Source organism: Odocoileus virginianus, chromosome 32, assembly GCF_023699985.2.
Source record: "Odocoileus virginianus isolate 20LAN1187 ecotype Illinois chromosome 32, Ovbor_1.2, whole genome shotgun sequence".
Lineage (NCBI taxonomy): Eukaryota > Metazoa > Chordata > Mammalia > Artiodactyla > Cervidae > Odocoileus > Odocoileus virginianus.
Window position 1 is genome coordinate 28114074 of NC_069705.1, and position 21100 is coordinate 28135173.

Below are 21100 nucleotides of genomic sequence, written 5' to 3' on the forward strand. Positions count from 1 at the left end.
AGGAATCCTGGGTCAGAGACAAAGGAGCTGGTTGCTTACAGCAATAGCAGTAGCAAGAGGAAAAGCACTTTCCAATGGGTTCTCCCAGTTCCTACAGGCAACATGAAAGAAGTCACACAGTGGTTATTATAAGAGGAAACTCTGAGCTTTTCCTTTAAATACAATAACAGGTCAAATAGCCATTTTAATGTCTTTATTTGCAAATTCCATCTTCTCTACCATTATGGGGTTTATTTCTATTGACTGATTTTTCTCCCAGTTGTGGGTTACATTTTCCTGCTTCCTGGCACGTCTAGTAGCTGTTTTTTGTTTTAAACTGGAAGATGGATTTTTAAAAAAAAATAATTGTATTCACAAGTGAATACAATTTTTGGCCGTGCTGGGTCTTTGTTGCTTTTCGCTAGCTGCGGTGCGCGGGCAACTCCAGCATGCAGGTTTCAGCAGTTGCTGCTCGTGGGCTCTAGGGCACAGGCTCAGTAGTTGTGACGCACACAGGCTTAGAAGCTCCATGGCATGTGAGATCTTCCCGGATCAGAGTGCGAAACTGTGTCTCTCTATTGCCAGGTGGATTCTTCACCACCAAGCCACCAGCGAAACCCGGATTTTTGTGAATTTTACATTGTTGAGCGTCTGAGTTTGGTGTCTTCCTTTACAGATGGTTGGACCTGGTTGTCCTTACTTCTGTTGTAACTGGCTGTGCTTGCTTCTCTTTCAGTCAGATCCTCTTGAGTCTGGTTTTTTAGACTTTCATTAGGGTGGGTGCAGAGTAGTCTCTAGCCTACCTTAGAAACTCTGGAGCCACCGGCGAATGCAGAGAGGTGTGAACGCCCCAGCCTTGACTTGTTTGGTGACATTTATCACTATGTAACTAAATGAATTTTTACTCATTTATGTCTACCTGGAAAAACCTCAGCTACTCTGAGACAAACGTATTCCCCTTTGAGGATCATGATACCTCTGATACTGTCTTTGGGATGTTCATTCCACACTGTCCTTTGGATAGGAAATAAAAATCTTAAATATTCCTTTTAAAAACTTCTTCAGTCTTCTTTAAAAATTTATTCTTTTAGAAAAAAAGTAAACAGTGATGAGGCATGAAATAAAAATATACGTTTGACAACAGGAAAACTTCTCTGTGCCCTCTGAATCCCTTCAAAAGTCACATGTGTATCTGGATTGACCTGGCTTCTCCATCATTGGAAAAAATCGGGTCTAGAAGCAGAGCACTGCAGCCTCCACACATTCTGATTTTCAGCTCTGGGAGGCCTAGAATGGCAGAGGGACAAGTACTCAGAAAAAAACCATGAATCAAAAATAACTCCCCCAACACATTATACTAATCAGCTCAGTTCAGCCGCTCCATTGTGTCTGACTCTCTGTGACCCCATGAACTGCAGCACGCCAGGCTTCCCTGCCCATCACCAACTCTTGGAGCTTAACTCAAACTCACGTTCATCAAGTCAGTGATGCCATCCAACCATCTCATCCTCTCTCCTCCCCTCTCCTCCTGCCTTCAATCTTTCCCAGCATCAGGGTGTTTTCAAATGAGTCAGTTCTTCACATCAAGTGGCCAAAGTATTGGGGCTTCAGCTTCAGCATCAGTCCTTCCGATGAACATTCAGGACTGATTTCCTTTAGGATTGACTTTGGCCTCCTTGCAGCCCAAGGAACTCTCAAGAGTCTTCTCCAACACCACAGTTTAATTAATAGATACTGTAAACTTCCCTTTTAAAATACCACCACTACCCCACCCTGACTGAATGAGAACTATTGAGAGATACCTCACTATGAGTTATGGGAATGTATTTAAATCATATCTTTTAACAGATTTTTTAAAGTGATAGGGCCAGTGAAGAGGTAACATGGGAAGGAAGAGGATAAGACCTAGAGAGGCAGCTATAGGGGAGAATGAGAGAACGCCAAGGACCAACTTCATCCATCTTGAAAACTGGCCATTTTTTATAAGATACTGAACTGAAAGTGCATTCCCCACTCTTCCATCCCCCCCACACACCCCACACCGCCACCAACCCTGCTCAGCCTGGGGCTGCCACTGGCAGATCTGATGCTTTACACAGGCTATAAATAGAAGGCACCATACCACATTAACTGAGCTATCTGCCTCACTATACAACGCATGTATACGAGAATCTATTCAATAAGACTGGATCTGTACTTCCCTGATGTTAAGAATGCTTTAATGGACTGAGACACCTGGATAGCTGTCAACTCAACCTCCAAATACCTCCAAGAAGGAACAGCAAATTAAGAATTTACTGTAAAGCAACTATACTCTAATAAAAATTAATCTTAAAAAAACAAAACAGAAAAACGATACCACTTAATAGAAAAATAAGCATTCACTGTTCACGTTCTACCCCTCCAGTCCCCATTTTCACCCCTACCCTCCAACTCAGCAATATTTTTAATGTTAAGAGCAAAATATGTCAAATGAAAGAGTACACTTTGAGATTTTACAACAGTTTCAAACATTCCTAAACATCTCCTCAGAAACACAGATCAAGAAACATAGCAATTATTAACAAATACTAGTCATTTATTGATGTAATAGTATGAAAAGAAGGAAAAGCATTAGTCACAGCCTTAAATTTCTTTTAAATGTTTGAGCTATTTGTTCCACACATCTTATATATTTTTTCAAATAATGAGCACTTGATAGTGAATTTTTGGAAGTCAGGACCTGTAAGGTTATTTGTCTTCCAGATGTTAGTAGGACTGTACTGAAGCAGTCTTGTAGTTCTTCATATTTAGTGCCCTAAAATTGGAAAATAAATGCACATTTAATTTTATAGATGCAGATAATAGATCTGTATATTCTTGTAAAAAAAAATCTTGTAATTAAAAGTTAACAATCCAAACAAAACCAGATTTCCTCACCAAAAAAAAAGCTTCACGTATATCAGATATACTTTTAAAATGTAATTTAAGAGGGAAAAACTGGTTTATGAGACCAATTTTAAATACTACTTTCCAGAGTTTTAAAATTAGGCTAAAAAAGAAGCTAAAACTTGATTTAAGATAATATTTGTGATAAAGATATTTCAATAAACTCAAAATACTAAACTTCTGAACAATCAGATACTTTTTTCCTTTGCTTTAAACATGTGTGCTATAGCATCATAGAATTTTCTCAGATCTGTTCTCTGGATAACCAGAAACTTGAAACCACACTCCTCCCCACACCACACAAAATTCCATTTATTTGAGTGTGAATGTGTTGAGGAATATTCTAACTTAACTGTCAGTTCAGTTGTCAAAGGATAAAGATCAAAGGACATGGAAAAAAGGCTCCACATCTTTGTTTCCCAAATGAATCCTCTACCAACTAGCCTGCAAAAAAATATTATTCCTATAGATAAGTTAAACTATATAAATAATGAAGGGCAGCCTTACTTTTGTGATTATAATAATGATATTTTTACAATCACTATCCACAAGTGATAAAGATGTACTATTGTTTCTACAAAAGGAATATGAATTTGACGTCCTTTTCCTAATCCATTGTATGATTACAATGAAGTTACAAATACATAAGTTAGTCAGATTGGCATTAAAACTTTTTCAGTGAATAGGCAGAAAGGGAATCAAATGAATTCTTCAGTATTTATAATCTTTCACACATAAAAAAAGAATGACAGACTGTCCTTTTCTAAATTATATTCTGAACTTCTAAGAACTTTTCAGTTTTGAGAATGCTCAAAACCTAGGAAAGATTTGAGTTTTATGATACATGAATAATATACATACACTGTTCCTCAAAGTATTCTTAATTAATCAGAATATTTCCAGTTCTCATAGAGGATTATTTAAAAGTTAAAGACAAAATAAGTGTCATTAAGAGTCCACACAATTACAGAGTCTGGGGCCTATACAGAGATAATAATTTAATGAGTCAAAAGATCCTTTTAAGAAACAGACAATGTTAATATGTACTGCTAAGTGAAATATATATATATATATATATATGTATGTATGTATGTATGTATGTATATATGCATGTATGCATGCTAAGTCACTTCAGTCATGTCCGACTCTTTGTGACCCTATGGACTGTAGCTCACCAGGCTCCTCTGTCCATGGGATTCTCCAGGCAAGAATACTGGAGTGGGCTGCCATTTCCTTCTCCAGGGGATCTTCCCAACCCAGGGATAGAACCTGTATCTGTTTGGTACAGACAAATTAAGCTTTTTCAATTGGGAATTTCAGAAGATGGGAAAGAACTTCTACAGGGGAGGGCAGGTATAAAGAAGAAACTGAGATATCTAAAGTCACCCAGATTTGTCAAATTTTAAAAGTATATATAAATAAAAGATATTACTCTGAAGAAATCTAAAAGCTGGAAATAATTTATGGGCTAATATTGCTACCTTTTGATGTTCAAAGCCATTATGCTTTCAACTGGTCTGCTTTTTGGTCCACCTGGTGGATGGAAAACTTTAGCACTTTTGCCAGATGGGCCTTTCAATTTAACCATGTAAGGGTCAACAGAATGTGAAGGGTAAGGATCAAATGTTCCTGCCTTCATTCCACCAGCCTACAAGTAAAAATGAGACAATTTAATATAGTTTTTTGTCAAAATGCTTCTAACAAAAATTAGATGTGAAAAAGGTCATATATATTTGTATATTATACACGGAGCTGATTTTACATTTAAAGAAAACTATTTATTCTGTTTAATTCAAATACCATCAAAGGGTCTTCCTACCACTAATTTTATGGGTTAAGACACTATAATTCCAAAAGTTCTCTATTAAAATGCACATAGTTATAAGAAGGTAATATTCTAAACTATTGCCAACAGCTAATATTTTAGTGAGTTTATCAGATCAGGCTATGAACTACACAGGATGTGAGTCCATTCCTGAGGGAGTGAGACCCAGGTGACACGTATTTTGATACAGGAAGAAGTTAGCGTTCAGAACCAGAGGACGAGAGATGAGGCCAAAGGTAAGGTTTATCCAAAAGGACGCCTGGCACAACACGAGTTCAGTGAACATCAGTAAATGATGAAGATACTGAAAAAATTTTTTTTTTTAAAAATAAAGGAATAGCACATAGAAAAAGAAAGTGAGAGGCAAACATAATCCACAATCAGTCCTCCACACCAGCAAGATCTGCATCCTCAGATTCATCCAATCTCAGGGTGAAAATACTCTTTAAACAAAGAATTCCAGAAAGTTCCCCCAGAGAAAAGTTGAACTTGACATACAAAGCAAACTATTTACATAGCATTCGCACTGTATTAGATATTGTAAGTAGTCTAGAGGTGATTTATATTATACAGGAGGATGTGCAAAGGTTACAAGCAAATACTAAGCCATTTTATGTAAGGGACCTGAACATCCTTGAATTTTGGTATTCTGGGGGTAGGGGACAGTGGTCTCGAAACCAATCCCCCATAGATACTGAGAAGTAACTGGATTATACATTGTACTTTTCTTATAATCTATTAAGAGAAGTCAATCATTTTTGGCCTATATGCAAAACAAACATTTGCTTTGACTTTTTAAACTGATACATATTAACAGGATTTTCCTCATATTATATATGGTCACCAAGAAAACTCTATTCAATCACAATAACCCATTTAATTAGGCATCCTTTCTCTTACAGTGTCTAAGCCAGATATACAAAAAAATGTGATTTATTTGAAAGATATGGTTGTAATTTTTCAAGTTATCACGATTGAGACACATGGGTTATTTTAAAAGCAACAAGTAATAAGGAATCTAAAGAAAATACAATTGATTAGTTAACTGATGTAAAAGCAAAACAGATGAATAGAAAATGGAAAAATATATGTGGTAAGTAAACCAACTCACCAGATGATGCTTAAAAAATCAACAGGTAGATCTATACTATAAAGATTGAGAAATAGGTGGAAGAAATCTATACATATATGGAATATAAAAAACTGTAAGATAATATTTTTTTACACCCCTACATTGACACATTTGAAAACCTGAATTAAATGAATGGTTCTCAAAGAAAAATATTGTCAAAGTGACTCAAAGAGAGGACACCTACAGAAAATAGATGGACATCATGTAAGAAATTAAGCTGAGAGCACTCACTATGAGAAGTCTTTTAAATTTTCAAGGAAAAGATATATTTGATGCTATTAAACTCTTACTTTAAGATGCTAGCATCTACCTGTATCAAAATAGAACAAGGAATGTAAAAAATACAGACCAGTCACAACACTTATAATAATTGATGCAAAAATACTTAATAAAATATTAACAAATAAAACACAGTATTACACTTAAAGATTAATATAAAACAATACAATACAACACAACACAAGTGAGAATCATTTCAAGAAATATTATTTTTACTCACCTTATAATAAGTTAATGGAGAAAAACAAAGATGATCTAGATAGATTATACCAAAACATTCAACATAATTCTACAAACATTCCTGATTTAGTCTTATTTTTTTAAACATGAATGCTAGAGGTTATTCCCACGATCCCCGTATTATGTCTAAACATTGGGCACAAGTATGACATGAGATGGAGAAATACTGGAAAGGAAGGAGCAAAATTATTTGCAGATAATATAATCATATATCTAAAGATCCAAAGAGAATCAATGAAATACCCATTAGAATATAAAATTTAATAAAGTGCCAGTTACTTTAAAAAAATCAGATGTTTTAATAAGACAAATAATATAAGGGGACTGATGGGGAAAAGAAACTATTGATCAGGACCTTAAAATGAGAATAAACATGATACATAAATCTATGTGAAATAAAATATAAAATTCCACAAGACAAAGGTTTCTGTAAGTAGCTTAATTCTAGATAAGAAGATTCAAAGTATAAAAATCCTAATACAAGCTAAAATCTAAAGATCTCATTTTAGAGCAAAACACCAAAGGTCTTTTTTCCCCATAACTTCACAAAATAATTCCAAATGTTCTACATAATAACTACTGAAAAACAGTCATAAACGTATTTAAAGAATAGTAAGAAGAGACTAGACCACCCAATATTAAAATGCAATAATAATTAAAAGTAGTTTGGTACTGGTAGAAATAAACATCAATTAAATAGAATGTAGATTCAGGGGGAAAAAACACTAAAAATGGGAATTTTGATTTCATAAAGTGGCATTTCAAAACAGGGGTGTTAATTATTCTATCTGTGAGATCAGGAACAACTGGCTCTTTAAAAAACAATTTAACTTAAGTCTAATAAGCTGCACCCATTTTAAGTTTACAGATTCTGTGAGTTTTGACAGATGTGGTTTTTCCAGTAGTCATGTACGGATGTGAGAGTTGGACTATGACGAAAGCTGAGAACCAAAGAATTGATGCTTTTGAACTGTGGTGTTGGAAAAGACTCTTGAGAGTCCCTTGGACTGCAAGGAGATCCAACCAGTCCATCCTAAAGGAGATCAGTTCTGGGTGTTCATTGGAAGACTGATGTTGAAGCTGAAACTCCAATACTTTGGCCACCTGATGCGAAGAGCTGACTCATTTGAAAAGACCCTGATGTTTGGAAAGACTGAGGGCAGAAGGAGAAGGGGATGACAGAGGATGAGATGGCTGGATGGCATCACTGACTCAATGGACATGAGTCTGGGTAAACTCCGGGAGTTGGTGACGGACAGGAAGGCCTGGTATGCTGCAGTCCATGGGGTCGCAAAGAGTCGGACACAACTGAGCGACTAAACTGACTAACTGATACACCCTTGAAACCACAAAGGCAATCAAGATATGGAACACATCCTCCCCTTAAAGCATCCTTCTGTCCATAAAACTGAATTTTGAAAAAGATAAAAGCTGGATCCTTGCCTTGTTCTTTCCATCAAAATATATTCCAGATGAAAATTTAAATGCAAAAGGATAAGACTAGTTAAAGAAATCAAGAATGCATATTTCACTAACATTGCTGGGAAGGAAAGATATTCTGAGAATGACATAAACTCAGCACAGAGGACTGATAAAATTGTTATTTTATATGATTTTATCATTATAAAGCTTATATTAATGATAAATCATTATTGCTATTTCTGAATAGCACAGAATACTATAACCAAAGTCAAAGATTCAACAGACTAGAAAAATTATTTTCAACACAAATGATAAAACAATATCCTTAATATATGAAAAGATCTTACAGATCAATATGAAAAAGACAAATGTCTTAATAGAACATCTACAAGTAAAAGGAACACACAATTAACAGAAAAAAAAAAAACCAAGGTATAAACTAAGTCTATAAACTGTAAGAAAGATTTTGATTTTTATTCACACTTGTAAACCTCAGCAGAAGGGAGACAGTTCATTTTAATCACCCTTCAAAAACTAAAGATGGTCTGACTTTTTATGGTTTTGAGAAAAACTGTACCTAAGATCTAGACAGGTGCTTAGAAAATTCATTGTAAATTAAAATACTTTAGAGATGAGTAATAATTATTTCATAAGGGCATCATTATTCCTTATGGTATCCACACACTATGACTTTTCATAATTTCATCAAAACAGGTTCCATGAGTCATGGCATGAATATAAACAAATGGGAAAAAAAAATAATATGACAGCAAGAGGCAACATTTCCTTATGATGCTTAGTATTTTTTCATTTTAAAAACTTTAACTTACCTTTTTACCAGGAGAAGAGGGCTTAAAAGGGTTTCCAACTATTTCTTTCTTCTCTACTTTTTTAATTGGTGGTAAAGGTTCCTCAGACATGTAAGGATTGGCATCAAAATATTCCCTTGGATAAAGATTTAATTTGAAAGCTGTCCCTTTGAGTAAACGATGGTGTTCTTCATTCTCTTTCTGTAAATTAAGGAGTCTGAAATTACATTAGATGGCAAAACTTACTCAACACTGGAAGTAACGTAAAGTTAATTTAACTTTAAATTTTAATATAAGTATGTAAATTTTTTAAGTATATACTGCTGGGTTCACTTTTTAAAAACATTCCTTTGTTATGTTCTATTTTTATGATACAAAAGAAATGCTTGCTTAGGAAAAAGCACAGCTATGATTGTTCATCTTGAATATAAATTTATTTGATGTACATAGATATATCACTTGAACAAATCTTTATTAACTATCTATAATATGATAAAATGCATTAAAAATAAAAGTCAGTTTCTAGCTCAAACCCTAACTCATTCCCGCTTTCCAGCATTTCCCAGGGACACTGGGAAGGCTACTGACCCTTTAAGTGTCACATTTTCTTCAACGATAAATGACGATCATAACATCCCCCAGACCCTTTATGCTATGATAAAGATTAAATGCGATTATGTGTTCAAAGTACCTGGCACATGGTAGGCCTTCAAAAATATGTCAGCTTTTCTCCTAAGAACAAGGAACACTTACTTTTTACATTACAACACTTTTATGTTACAATATTATTTTAGGAAATTCAGGGACATAAAATTTCTGACTTATGAATAGTAAGTTCTACTCATAAGAACTATTATGAATAGTTCTAAATGCAGAATGAAAATGTTTTATTCTACAGAGAGGAAAGTATCTTATATCCATAAACTTAGGATGAAAGATCAATTACTAAGCTATTGATAAAGCTGCTTTGTAAAAAAAAAAAAGCCTTGTATGTATTTATATATTATATATTATCATTCCTATAGAATATTATGTATTATTCTATCCTATGTAAAAAGTAGTTTATATAGAATTTTATATAAAGTGAAGAGTTCATACACAGAAACAAAAGATGACTATTTTCAAATGACCAAGGTTTCTGCTCAATTTAATGGAAAACTTTTTCTGGGTTTGGACATGCCCATTTGCAAAATTGGCAGCTATCCTTCTATCTCGTGCGTGCATGCATGCGTGCTAAGTCACTTCAGTCATGTCTGACTCTGTGCGACCCTATGTGTTATAGCCCGCTAGGCTCCTCTATCCATGGGATTCTTCAGGCAAGAATATTGGAGTGGGCTGCCATGCCCTCCTCCATCTATCTCACTGCCATTTAAAGTCACCACAGCCAAAAGTATTGAAGACTGCATGCTGAAAAAAACAAAAATTTAAAAACTTGTATCCTCTCTAGTCTCCACTTCCTCCCTTCTCCCCAACACTCTTCCATTCTGTTTACTCACCATAATGGCTTGATCAGCCCAAAAGGACTGCCACTACTTTCTTAGGCACAAAATATTAGGGTGTGTTGGGAATACAGCTAAGGATTAGGATACAATGCTTAGAATCAAAATAGAGCAGAGTTAATCAGGCCATGCAGACAGAAGTCTCACAGCTAGTTTAGAGAGATGGAAGATAAACTATAGCAGGAATTAAAGCTCATCCAGGGACTCTAAAGTCAAAAGGGTAAAATTATCACAATTTCTAAACATCAACCTGCCATTGCCCACATAATACAAATAGGTAAAACAAAATAAACCCTAATTGGATCACAAGTGAATTCTCTAAGTCAACTAAATAAGAGAAAGATTGAAAGAAGTTACAAGAGATTCTTTTACCTTGTTAATTAGTTTTGCCGCATCATAGAGATCAGAAGAGTGTGAAAACTGCTTACCTATGGTAATATTTGCATAGCTACGGAAGGAAAATAATGATGATGACTTCAGGATTCAGAAATTGAATTTTTTAAATTCAAAACAAATGATATGAAAGTACTGAAATATCTTACCCATATCCAGTTCCTTTCTTTCCTGGGTTTGTGTATAAATTCTTTCCAGGTGGCTCATATTTTTCTTTGGGTTTAGACTGTGCACTGAAAAATGGGACTGGTCCACCTATGGTTCCATAGTAACTTCCTAATCCACAGCTTAAATAAGTGTAACAAGAACAAAGAGAAGCAAGGTAAAATAGTGAACTTTGTGTTATATGTATTTTACCAAAATTTATAAAATATCATCAAAAGAGGAACAAAATATATGCAGTAGATTTGACGTGCCTAACTTTGGTAAGCAAAAAAAAAACTTTTTTTTTTGTTATTTTTTTAATCTAATTTTCCCTATTATTCAAAGTTAAAAATTCCATTTTAAATGTTCTACATAAACAAAACTTAGCAATCTCCAGGAGGTTAGAAGAGTTTACATTAGTTCAGTTAACCATAAGAATAAATAGACACTTTTGTGTGTTCTTCTACTATGTTTTTTCTAAAATTAGTTTTTATTTAAGCATAGTTTATTGACAATATTATATTAGTTCCAGGGGATGGGAAAGTTGAATAGGAAAAAAGTTGTTTAAAGGATAAAATACACATGTTACATGAAAAAGAAATAAAGCACCAGTCCCAAAGATACACATGGGAATTTACATCTAAGAAGAAAAGTAAGAAACCCAAAAAAAAGTAGTAGTAATAATAATAAATATATAATAATATAAATAATATAAATTAATACAAATAATAATAAATAGCTCAAACTTCTCCAAAGTATACAAAGGTAGGAAAAGATAAACCATAATAACAGAAAAGAAGACATTCTCCACTCTTAATAAAGACAATTTAACTTGGAAGACTGAAGCTTTACTAATCTCAAAATCACAAATAAGCACAAAATTATTTTTCAACCAATCCTCATCTGTCATAAACTCTAGATTGAGTCAATGTTACTGAGTGTGAATTAACATATTATAAAACTCAGCTATATTATAATCACATAGATTATATCATTTTATCTGTTTAAGGATTTAAAGGTTAAAAAAAAAAGAAACTCATCCTGACAATTTTTACAACTAAAATACTGTTTCCCTACATGTAACTTCATCATGATTTTTAAACAATGTACCTTCGATAAATTATCTTTTTTACCCAAAAATGATTAAAAGATTTCTCCTAATTTCACATTTTTTATTTATACTTTTTTAAAGCTTTAAAAAGCAGAAAAAATAGTCAAGGCCACAGACATGATGACCCAAGGCAATTTTTTTTTCTAGTCTGACTATTGTAAGATTTTCAACTAAAACTTATTTTCATTATTTAATTGGCTTTATTAGTATAAACTGATAGAGAATAGTGACATAGATGATTAAAAATTTAATGTGACAATGAGAATCTACTTAATCAATTACCCCGCAACTTAAATCACCCAATATAATTGTCTCCATCTAAGATAAACTCAACCTAAAAGTCACACTTTAAAAAATGAGTCATACGTAAGTCAGTCCCGACAGAAAAATCAACAACTCAGGCTGGAGGAAAGAGAGTGATGCAAGAGATAGATTTAAGATTTTCTCCTTAATACTTACGGTTTTTTCTCTCCACTGCTAGGGAGGAAGGCTTTGCTTAGATTTTTTTTGGCTTCTTCTATCATGTGCCGTCTCCTCACTTGATTTGGATTGACATAGCCTTCACCTTCAAAAATCCTTACAAAATGGGGATCAAAATAACCTGCCTGGAGATTGGACATTTCTTTGGATCCCCCAGGTAGAATCTGTTTATTTTTGCTTGCAGCTTCATTAAAGGGTCCTTTAAAGATAAAATAGGAATATCACAATTTTGAGCTCACCGCTAATAAAAGGACATGAAAAATAACAGAAAACTTTCCTGATCCTTGCCACTAGAACACCAGGGCAACAGAGAAAAGTTTTAAAATGTGATTTGAGCCAATGAGTTTTGAGATCTTAAATGCTGTTTCAAAATGGTCACTGAAAGATCCGTATCAAAGGCTTCACTGACAATAAGAACTAAGGCATTCCCATTAAAACATTTTAATAATTAGATTGAGATCCTCTTAAACTCTGAATCTGAGAGCTGGAAGAGGCCTTACAGGTCACTGAATCCAATACTTTCCCATAGGAAACTGTTTTGCATCTTGCCTTTTTAATAATTTATCTTAGAGATGTTCCGTATCAGTGTATTCTTTTTTATTGTTTTATTTATGACTCTTCTAAAAATCTCTCAGGTATTTGTTTGGCACTTCATTTTCAAGAAAGTGATCACGGATGGCCATTTTAGATGTAAATGTAAATGCTATTTGTATAGTAGGGTGTCTCAACTAAGAAAAAAAAAAGCCAATGGTTCAGTCCCTCCGTGGTTGTGATTCCATTTCTGGGCTTTCCAGGTGGGGCACCAGCGGTAAAGAATCTGCCTGCCAATGCAGGAGCGACAGGAGATTGGGGCGATTCCTGGGTCCAGAAGATTCCCTGGAGAAGGAAATGGCAACTCACTCCAGTATTCTTGTCTGAGAAATCCCATGGACAGAGGAGCCTCGAGGGCTAGTCCATGGGCTTGCAAGAGTCGAACACAACCTTAACGACTAGACAACAACAAACAATATAAATATTCTGGGAGAAAACTGCCATGCACCTCGAAAACAAATACAAATACCTATGAGGAGAATATATGAAGGTAGGATAGTGGAAGAAAATGAGCTTCCTGATCTTACAAAAAAACCTCTCTCTTACCGCTGTTGAAATTTCACAGGTGTTTTCAATTTTATACCTAAAGCTTTAAAATACAGACCATTCACTGGCAAAGACAGAAATATAGATCAATGGAACAGAATAGAAAGCCCAGAGATAAATCCACGAACCTATGGTCACCTTATCTTCGACAAAAGAGGCAAGGATATACAATGGAAAAAAGACAACCTCTTTAACAAGTGGTGCTGGGAAAACTGGTCAACCACTTTTAAAAGAATGAAACTAGAACACTTTCTAACACCATACACAAAAATAAACTCAAAATGGATTAAAGATCTAAATGTAAGACTAGAAACTATAAAACTCCTAGAGGAAAACATAGGCAAAACACTCTCCGACATAAATCACAGCAGGATCCTCTATGACCCACATCCCAGAATTTTAGAAACAAAAGCAAAAATAAACAAATGGGACCTAATGAAACTTAAAAGCTTTTGCACAACAAAGGAAACTATAAGCAAGGTGAAAAGACAGCCCTCAGATTGGGAGAAAATAATAGCAAACGAAGCAACAGACAAAGGATTAATCTCAAAAATATACAAGCAACTCCTGCAGCTCAACTCCAGAAAAATAAATGACCCAATCAAAAAATGGGCCAAAGAACTAAATAGACATTTCTCCAAGGAAGACATACAGATGGCTAACAAACACATGAAAAGATGCTCAACATCACTCATTATCAGAGAAATGCAAATCAAAACCACAATGAGGTACCATTACACGCCAGTCAGGATGGCTGCTATCCAAAAGTCTACAAGCAATAAATGCTGGAGAGGGTGTGGAGAAAAGGGAACCCTCTTATACTGTTGGTGGGAATGCAAACTAGTACAGCCACTAATTTGGAGATTTCTTAAAAAGCTGGAAACAGAACTGCCATATGACCCAGCAATACCACTTCTGGGCATACACACCAAGGAAACCAGATCTGAAAGAGACACGTGCACCCCAATGTTCATCGCAGCACTGTTTATAATAGCCAGGACATGGAAGCAACCTAGATGCCCATCAGCAGACGAATGGATGAGGAAGCTGTGGTACATATACACCATGGAATATTACTCAGCCATTAAAAAGAATTCATTTGAATCAGTTCTAATGAGATGGATGAAACTGGAGCCCATTATACAAAGCGAAGTGAGCCAGAAAGATAAAGACCATTACAGTATACTAACACATATATATGGAATTTAGAAAGATGGTAACGATAACCCTGTATATAAAACAGAAAAAGAGACTCAGATGTATAGAACAGACTTGTGGACTCTGTGGGAGAAGGCGAGGGCGGGATGTTTCAAGAGAACAGCATCGAAACATGTATATTATCTAGGGTGAAACAGATCACCAGCCCAGGTTGGATGCATGAGACAAGTGCTCGGGCCTGGTGCACTGGGAAGACCCAGAGGGATCGGGCGGAGAGGGAGGTGGGAGGGGGGACCGGGATGGGGAATACATGTAAATCCATGGCTAATTCATTTCAATGTATGACAAAAACCACTGCAATGTTGTAAAGTAATTAGCCTCCAACTAATAAATATAAATGGAAAAAAAATAAAATAAAATACAGACCATTCAAAAAGATCATTTAACAAACATTAAAATCAAGAGGAAACATCCACTCTTAGGCTGTAAAGAAAACCATATTATACTTACGATTAAACTGTGACACATATTTATCGCCCACAGTAATATATTCCATCTCACTGAAGAGGCCAATCCTCTCCATATCAGTTTTCCCTCCTTCCATAGGCATGGCTGCTCCTTGGGGGCTGTGTGCTCAATGTTGGTGACTTCAGCGGGCTTCTTAGTGCTACTTCTATAGCAAAATTCTACTCTACGCTGAAAAATACAGGAGAAAATTTACAGAAAAGCTGATTCTAACTTTCAACCCAAAATATTTTCAGTCTGAGAGTTAACATGCACATAGTTCCATCATAAAACAATAGTCCCAACTATATGGGGGAAGAATCTACCTTGTGGGGCCGAGGGGGAATAATGGAGATTATTCCTCCCCTTGAGTCTCCAGCTGAAGTATCCACAAATCACAAAGAAATGTTTATCTGCGGCACTGCCGTTCATCTGTCACAAATAGTAATATTATGATGGTACAGTGTGGTATAAATACTGTATAAACAACATCCTTCTTTTGAGAAGTTCAAAGTTGACTGAAAGATCTTAATTATATAAGGCAGTCATTTTTAGTTTAAACCCTTCTATCTAAACATACTACATTGTCCCTTGTATTAAAAATTACGACTTACTTTTACAGAATGCACAACACACCTAGGCATTACCCTATAGTTCTTGAATTTTTTCAAGTTTAAATGTATATAACAAATGTGCCACTTGGTGAAATCAGTTCACAACAGGGATAGGAAGGGGGGACAACTGACTAAGCAAGATAAACACGAAGAAGAGCAAAACAAAAACCCACAAGGAATTCAGAGTATTTTGCTAAAGAGCAGACTGCAACTATGAGTTCTTGAAATATCACTCTAAATACGCAACTACGTATTCGGATGTTTCCTTTAATTAGACATGTTCTAAAAAGTTGGACCAAAGAGCTAAGAATACTTGCCTCCATTTCATGGTAACATTTTTGAAGCACCAACTAGATCTAGGTACTGGACACATAAGTTGCTGAATAAAACAAACATTGGCTTACACTTCCCAGTTTATAATCCAAGGTAAATTCCTGGCTTGAATTTAGAGCAGGCTGTTTCAATGACAATAACAGGATTGTCTATTTGAATCTGTGGCTCATCCTCTCCTCTTCCTTGCCATCCTACCTCTGATCACCTATGCTTTAAAACTAAAAGCCAGTCAGTTGGAGGGCACTAATTCGATTTGTTCCATGTTTCAAGGCTCCATCTCCACTGCAACCTTAAAGTCTTTCTGTGCTGCTACAGGGGCTCAAATGCTTTAAATGGCTCAGAAGGCCACTATCACCCTCATCTGTCACCATGGGAACCCCTCTCCCTGGAACCTAAGCTCCAATTGTCTTCAGTGCTCAAGTCGGCCTCTCTCCAACCACAGGACACTGGCACACACTGTTTCACTTTCAGCAGGTACTTCACTGTGCCTACCCCTTTCTTTCCTCAATAAATACTGATCCTTCTGATTGTTTAGCTCATTCTTCACTTCCTTAATTCACTCCATCATAGCGCCAAGTACTTCCCTCTCCAAGCCCTGATCATGGATGTTTATTTTATATTGGGTTATTTTACATTCACCTTATAGGGATCTTGAATTAACTGCTGTTTTCCCTCACTAAACTGTGGCTCCAGGAAGACAGGAACCACCCAACGAAGTGTGACACAGAGGGAAGAAAGTAAAGGGAACAAAAGGGGAGTTTTTGCTTTGAATTCTTCCACTACTTAACCTTTTTTGAGCAGCACTGGCAAAATATTTGATTCATTTATTTAACGTTTTGCAAAACCCTCCTCTGAGTAGAGCTTACTGGTAGAAGTTATAAAACTGAGATTTTAAAAAGCATAGATACTGCTGTTAGGGAGCTTATACTTTAAAGAAGACAATAAAGTATAACACAGTGGAACACGGCAAGTACCCTTCCAAAGTTATGGATAAAGTGCCCTAAGGGGATGAAGGAGGGACAGAAAACTTCCGGGGGAAATGATGTCCCATTAAGGAAACGGAGGTTCAGAGTAGCCAGGTATCTAAAAGACAGTACCTGATGGCTGCGAGTACCAAGTCACTTCGGAGAAGGGTACAAAGATCAGAGATCAGATTGTCCCAGCTCCAGTCCGAGCCTGGCTGCAGAAGCGACCAGCGCCACGAGGCAGCCGCCGCGCGAGCGATTCCCGAGCTGTACCTCGCCCGCAGCCTGTCCGCACGCTCGCGGAGCCACGGAGACCTTCTGCGGCGCGTTGCCCCGGCTACGGAAGAATCCATTCCGAGAAAGAACGTTGCGGGAGGCTAGGTGGAGGGTTCGCATCCGGATCGAGGAAGACACAGACAGAAAGACGTCAAGAGGGTGCGGAGGACCTGCATCCATCTTTCGTTAGGACTTCGGCTCCCCGCCCCGTTATCCCCCCGCGAGATCTGGCGTGGTGGTACGCGCCGTGACGCACACCGCACGGCATGTTGGGAAAGGTAGTCGGCCTTCCCAAATCCCGCCCTCCGACGGAACCACTTCCGAGCCAGCCTCCTGCGCGGTGGGCGGGCTTTGGTGTTGCTGTCGGCACCGCGTAGCAGATACGGTGAGTATCCCCCCACCCTCCGCCAGCTCGCCACCGACTCCTGCGTGGTCACCTCCGACCTCACTAGCTGCCTGCGAGTGGGGCTTTGCGGCCCTTGAAAGAACTGGGCCTGCCGGGGACCGGTGGTCCGGGCCTTGGTCTGGGCCTTTTCGTCCTCGGCGTGGCCCCTCCTGGTAGGGACGGAGGGAAGCCACCCCCGGACGACCTTCGACTGCCAGCCTTCACCGCTCTCCCTGCACCTTTCCCTTAGTGTGCGTTTGGAGAACGAGGGACTCATGAGACGTTTTTGAAGGTTTCGAAGAAAGAGTGGACCTGGAAAAGAGAAGAGTAACTTTCCACATAACTCTTGCTCCCTAGGCTGTGTGGTGGTAACGCTTTCCTGGTTTCCCCTCTGATTGCTCAGGCAGGTTCTGCTGCAGTCCGGTGTCCCTAGATGTGTCTTCAGTACTTTTCTTTACACCTTGTGCTTTCTCCAGAATTAGTATCTTTAGCTTAGACATGTATTCTGAGCTCCAGAGCCTCATATCTATTAACTGTACCGCCACTTGGTTGACGCATATATATTTTAAACTCAGCAAGTTCAAAACTGACATTCCCACCTCACCGTGCTCTTCCTCTAGTGACCCCCGTCTCAGATCATTGCGCCACCACCCACCCCACCGTTTTTCATGCCAAACACCTGGAAATCATCGTTGATATCGCCCTCTTCGCATCTCCTGAACATCTATCTGTTCCGTGACCAAATCCTATGGAATCTACAGGGGCTTCTCTGATAACTCAGTTGGTAAAGACTCCGCCTGCAATGCAGGAGACCCCGGTTCAATCTCTGGGTCGGGAAGATCTCCTGGAGAAGGGATAGGTTACCCACTCCAGTATTCTTGGGCTTCCCTTTTGACTCAGCTGATAAAGAATCTGCCTGCAATGCGGGAGACCTGGGTTTGATCCCTGGGTTGGGAAGATCCCTTGGAGAAGGGAGCACTACCCACTCCAGCATTCTGGCCTGACTGTATAGTCCATGGGGTCGCGAGGTGTCGGACACTACTGACCTCTAAATGGTTGCCAGTCATCACAGTCTCTAGCTATTCTTGTCCTTGGCGCCATGAGATCCAACCCTCTGCTCTTAAGTGGTAAGCAGGCCTTCAGTCAGGCCGCTGCCTGGGAGAGGCTTGGCCACCTTCACCCCTATCTTTTCCTTAGAATTTGGAATGTTCTTTGGAGTATTTCCTTTGGAATACTCTTATCTACTTACCCCTCAGACCTCAGTTTAAATATTGTTTCTTCAGAGAGAGTCTCAATTCAGAAGTATAAGAAGATTCTAGTGTGTTCAGATAAGATCTCTTATAGAGCCTTTGGGACAACCCTGTGATGTATATTTTTCCAATATTACAGAAAAGACACATTTGAGTGATTAGTTACAAGGTCATACAGAAAGTCACAGGAAAGTGTTGCTGACTTTTATCTTCAGTATCTTTCAGTGCCATTAAATATTTTTTATTCAAATAGGTACATAGTATTTAACCGACTTCTTATACTTAACAGATTCTTATTGATAGCTATTTAGGTGGGATTTTTTTTTGTTTTTTGCTGTGATGAACAACAATATGATAAGTGGACCACATTCAAGCTAACTTTGTCCTGAACTTTCTTGACTATTTCTGTAGGATAAATTCCAAGAAGTATAACTGGGGCAAAGGGCATGTTTCAATACGTTATAATTTGTGGAAAATAAAAGCAGTCACCGTTGGAACAATGTGACAGGGATTATAAATGCGAAAAATAGTAATGGTACCTATTTTGAGTATCAAAGTTAATATATGTCCAGTCATTTAGCATAGTGCCTTCTACTTTTTAAGAGTTCAGTAAATGTAGTACTTACTGATTTAGTTAAAAATAGGGCTCTTACTCTGTAGTATGTTTCTTCATCTTGTTCGAGGCATATTTTGAGACTCTGATGAAATCTTTGAAACCTTTTCCCAGAGGTTGCCTTCCTCTTTCCCACCCTTCTCTCCACGCAAAATGGTATGTCTTTTGTCATATGTCATCAACTACCTGCAACTCAGCATATGGACTCAAATTAAGAACTGCTAATAATTTCATTTTACAAGTGCTTTTTTCTCCCCCTTTGCAGGCATTAATATTCACATAAAGTGTGATTTTTCATTGCTATATAATATTTGTAATTATTAATTGGTCTCCTTTTGTTGACAGGTTAACATCTGTATACACTAATCTTTGTGTGTTTTGCAGATTTCCTTAGATTAAATTTCTATATGCAGAATTACTAGACCAAGAATGTGAATATAAGACTTTCGATTCTTATTGCCACATCACCCTATGATGAATTCTAAGAGTTTATACTTCATAGTCCCACCATCAGTGATATATTAGTTTCTTCTCATTGTCTTGCCCACCAGTTGTTATCAAAATAGGTTCAGTGTTCCTGTCCCATTCTTAAACCATTTCTTGACCATTGATCTTTTCATGATGTTGTTAAACCCTATAATTGCAAAGACTATAATTTAGAAATACTGTCCCAGAGCAGTGTGGTCCTCAGCCTTTTTCCTTTAGAATCATTGACATAGAAGAGTTTTTAAATATCCTCCGCAGACGAATTTATCAGAATATCTGGGAGTATAGCCCGGGAATGGGTGCTTTAAAATCCTCAGGTGATTTCAATGTGGAGCAAAGGCTGAGAACCTCTAATACAGAATTGATTGTGTTTTGTTTTTCTCCATAAAGCAAGGAATTAACTCATGAAATAATTTGAAAAGTCAAGGTAATTTATACCTTGACCTAAATTCAGTTGGATTCTAATTTATATGAGGATGTTTCTTTTGTTTTACAATGAAATTTTGGTTTTATTTGTCTTAGGTTATTTCAGAGACTATGGATATACTGTTCAGAATAAGAGGTGGCCTTGATCTAGCTTTTCAGCTAGCTACTCCTAATGGTAGGTCTGCCAAGATACTCTCCTTTTTTACTGTAAAAGCAATGGTGAGAATCTCACCATTTTGCAAATGAAACTGAATGAGAGGGTGAATAAATGTCTAAGGTCAAATAGTAAGTGATATGAGTTGGATTTAAACTTAGAAACTGTGTTCCCCACCACTGCTAGCCCATGGGACTCCGCTGCACGTTAAGAAAAAGTGCCCCCTTATTTAAGAAACTTTACTGCCCTCTCCAAGAAAATTGTCACAATAAATATAAATATCCACTGTGAACATAATGTAAATGAGACAGCTAGACTTATACATTGCACACTTAAATACACTTATACATTGCACACCCAAGACTCCAGAACCCACTCTCGTGGGGTCATGTGGTTTAGGAATGTCAGACAGGTTCTATGGGAGAAAAATCAGCAGTGTTGGTATAAACCAAAGTCTAGGATGTTTTCCTGTTTCTGACTACTGCCACAAACCAAGCTAAATGATATCAGAGGAGGAAGACAAGGAGCTATGTTTGAGATGTGTTTGATTTGAAATGC

General features: G+C 37.1%; 1 protein-coding gene across 4 annotated transcripts; it reads right to left on the reverse strand.

Moving 5' to 3' along the window:
• Positions 1–178: 178 nt before the first annotated feature.
• Positions 179–17452, reverse strand: CFAP96 (cilia and flagella associated protein 96). 4 transcript variants are annotated; one of them, XM_070460068.1, is made up of 9 exons: positions 17085–17452; positions 15047–15232; positions 12221–12440; positions 10656–10793; positions 10486–10561; positions 8636–8815; positions 4389–4555; positions 2702–2776; positions 179–1266 (listed from the first exon to the last, which is right to left on the reverse strand). In XM_070460068.1, the coding sequence occupies exons 2-8, from the start codon at positions 15144–15146 to the stop codon at positions 2728–2730; spliced, it is 930 nt and encodes a 309-aa protein (XP_070316169.1). In that variant the 5' UTR covers positions 15147–15232; positions 17085–17452; the 3' UTR covers positions 179–1266; positions 2702–2727. The 4 variants fall into 4 exon arrangements, with proteins under 4 accessions (XP_070316169.1, XP_070316170.1, XP_020745563.2 ...); XM_070460069.1 differs by lacking the exon at positions 4389–4555; XM_020889904.2 differs by lacking the exon at positions 179–1266 and having other exon boundaries at positions 2537–2776.
• Positions 17453–21100: the final 3648 nt, after the last annotated feature.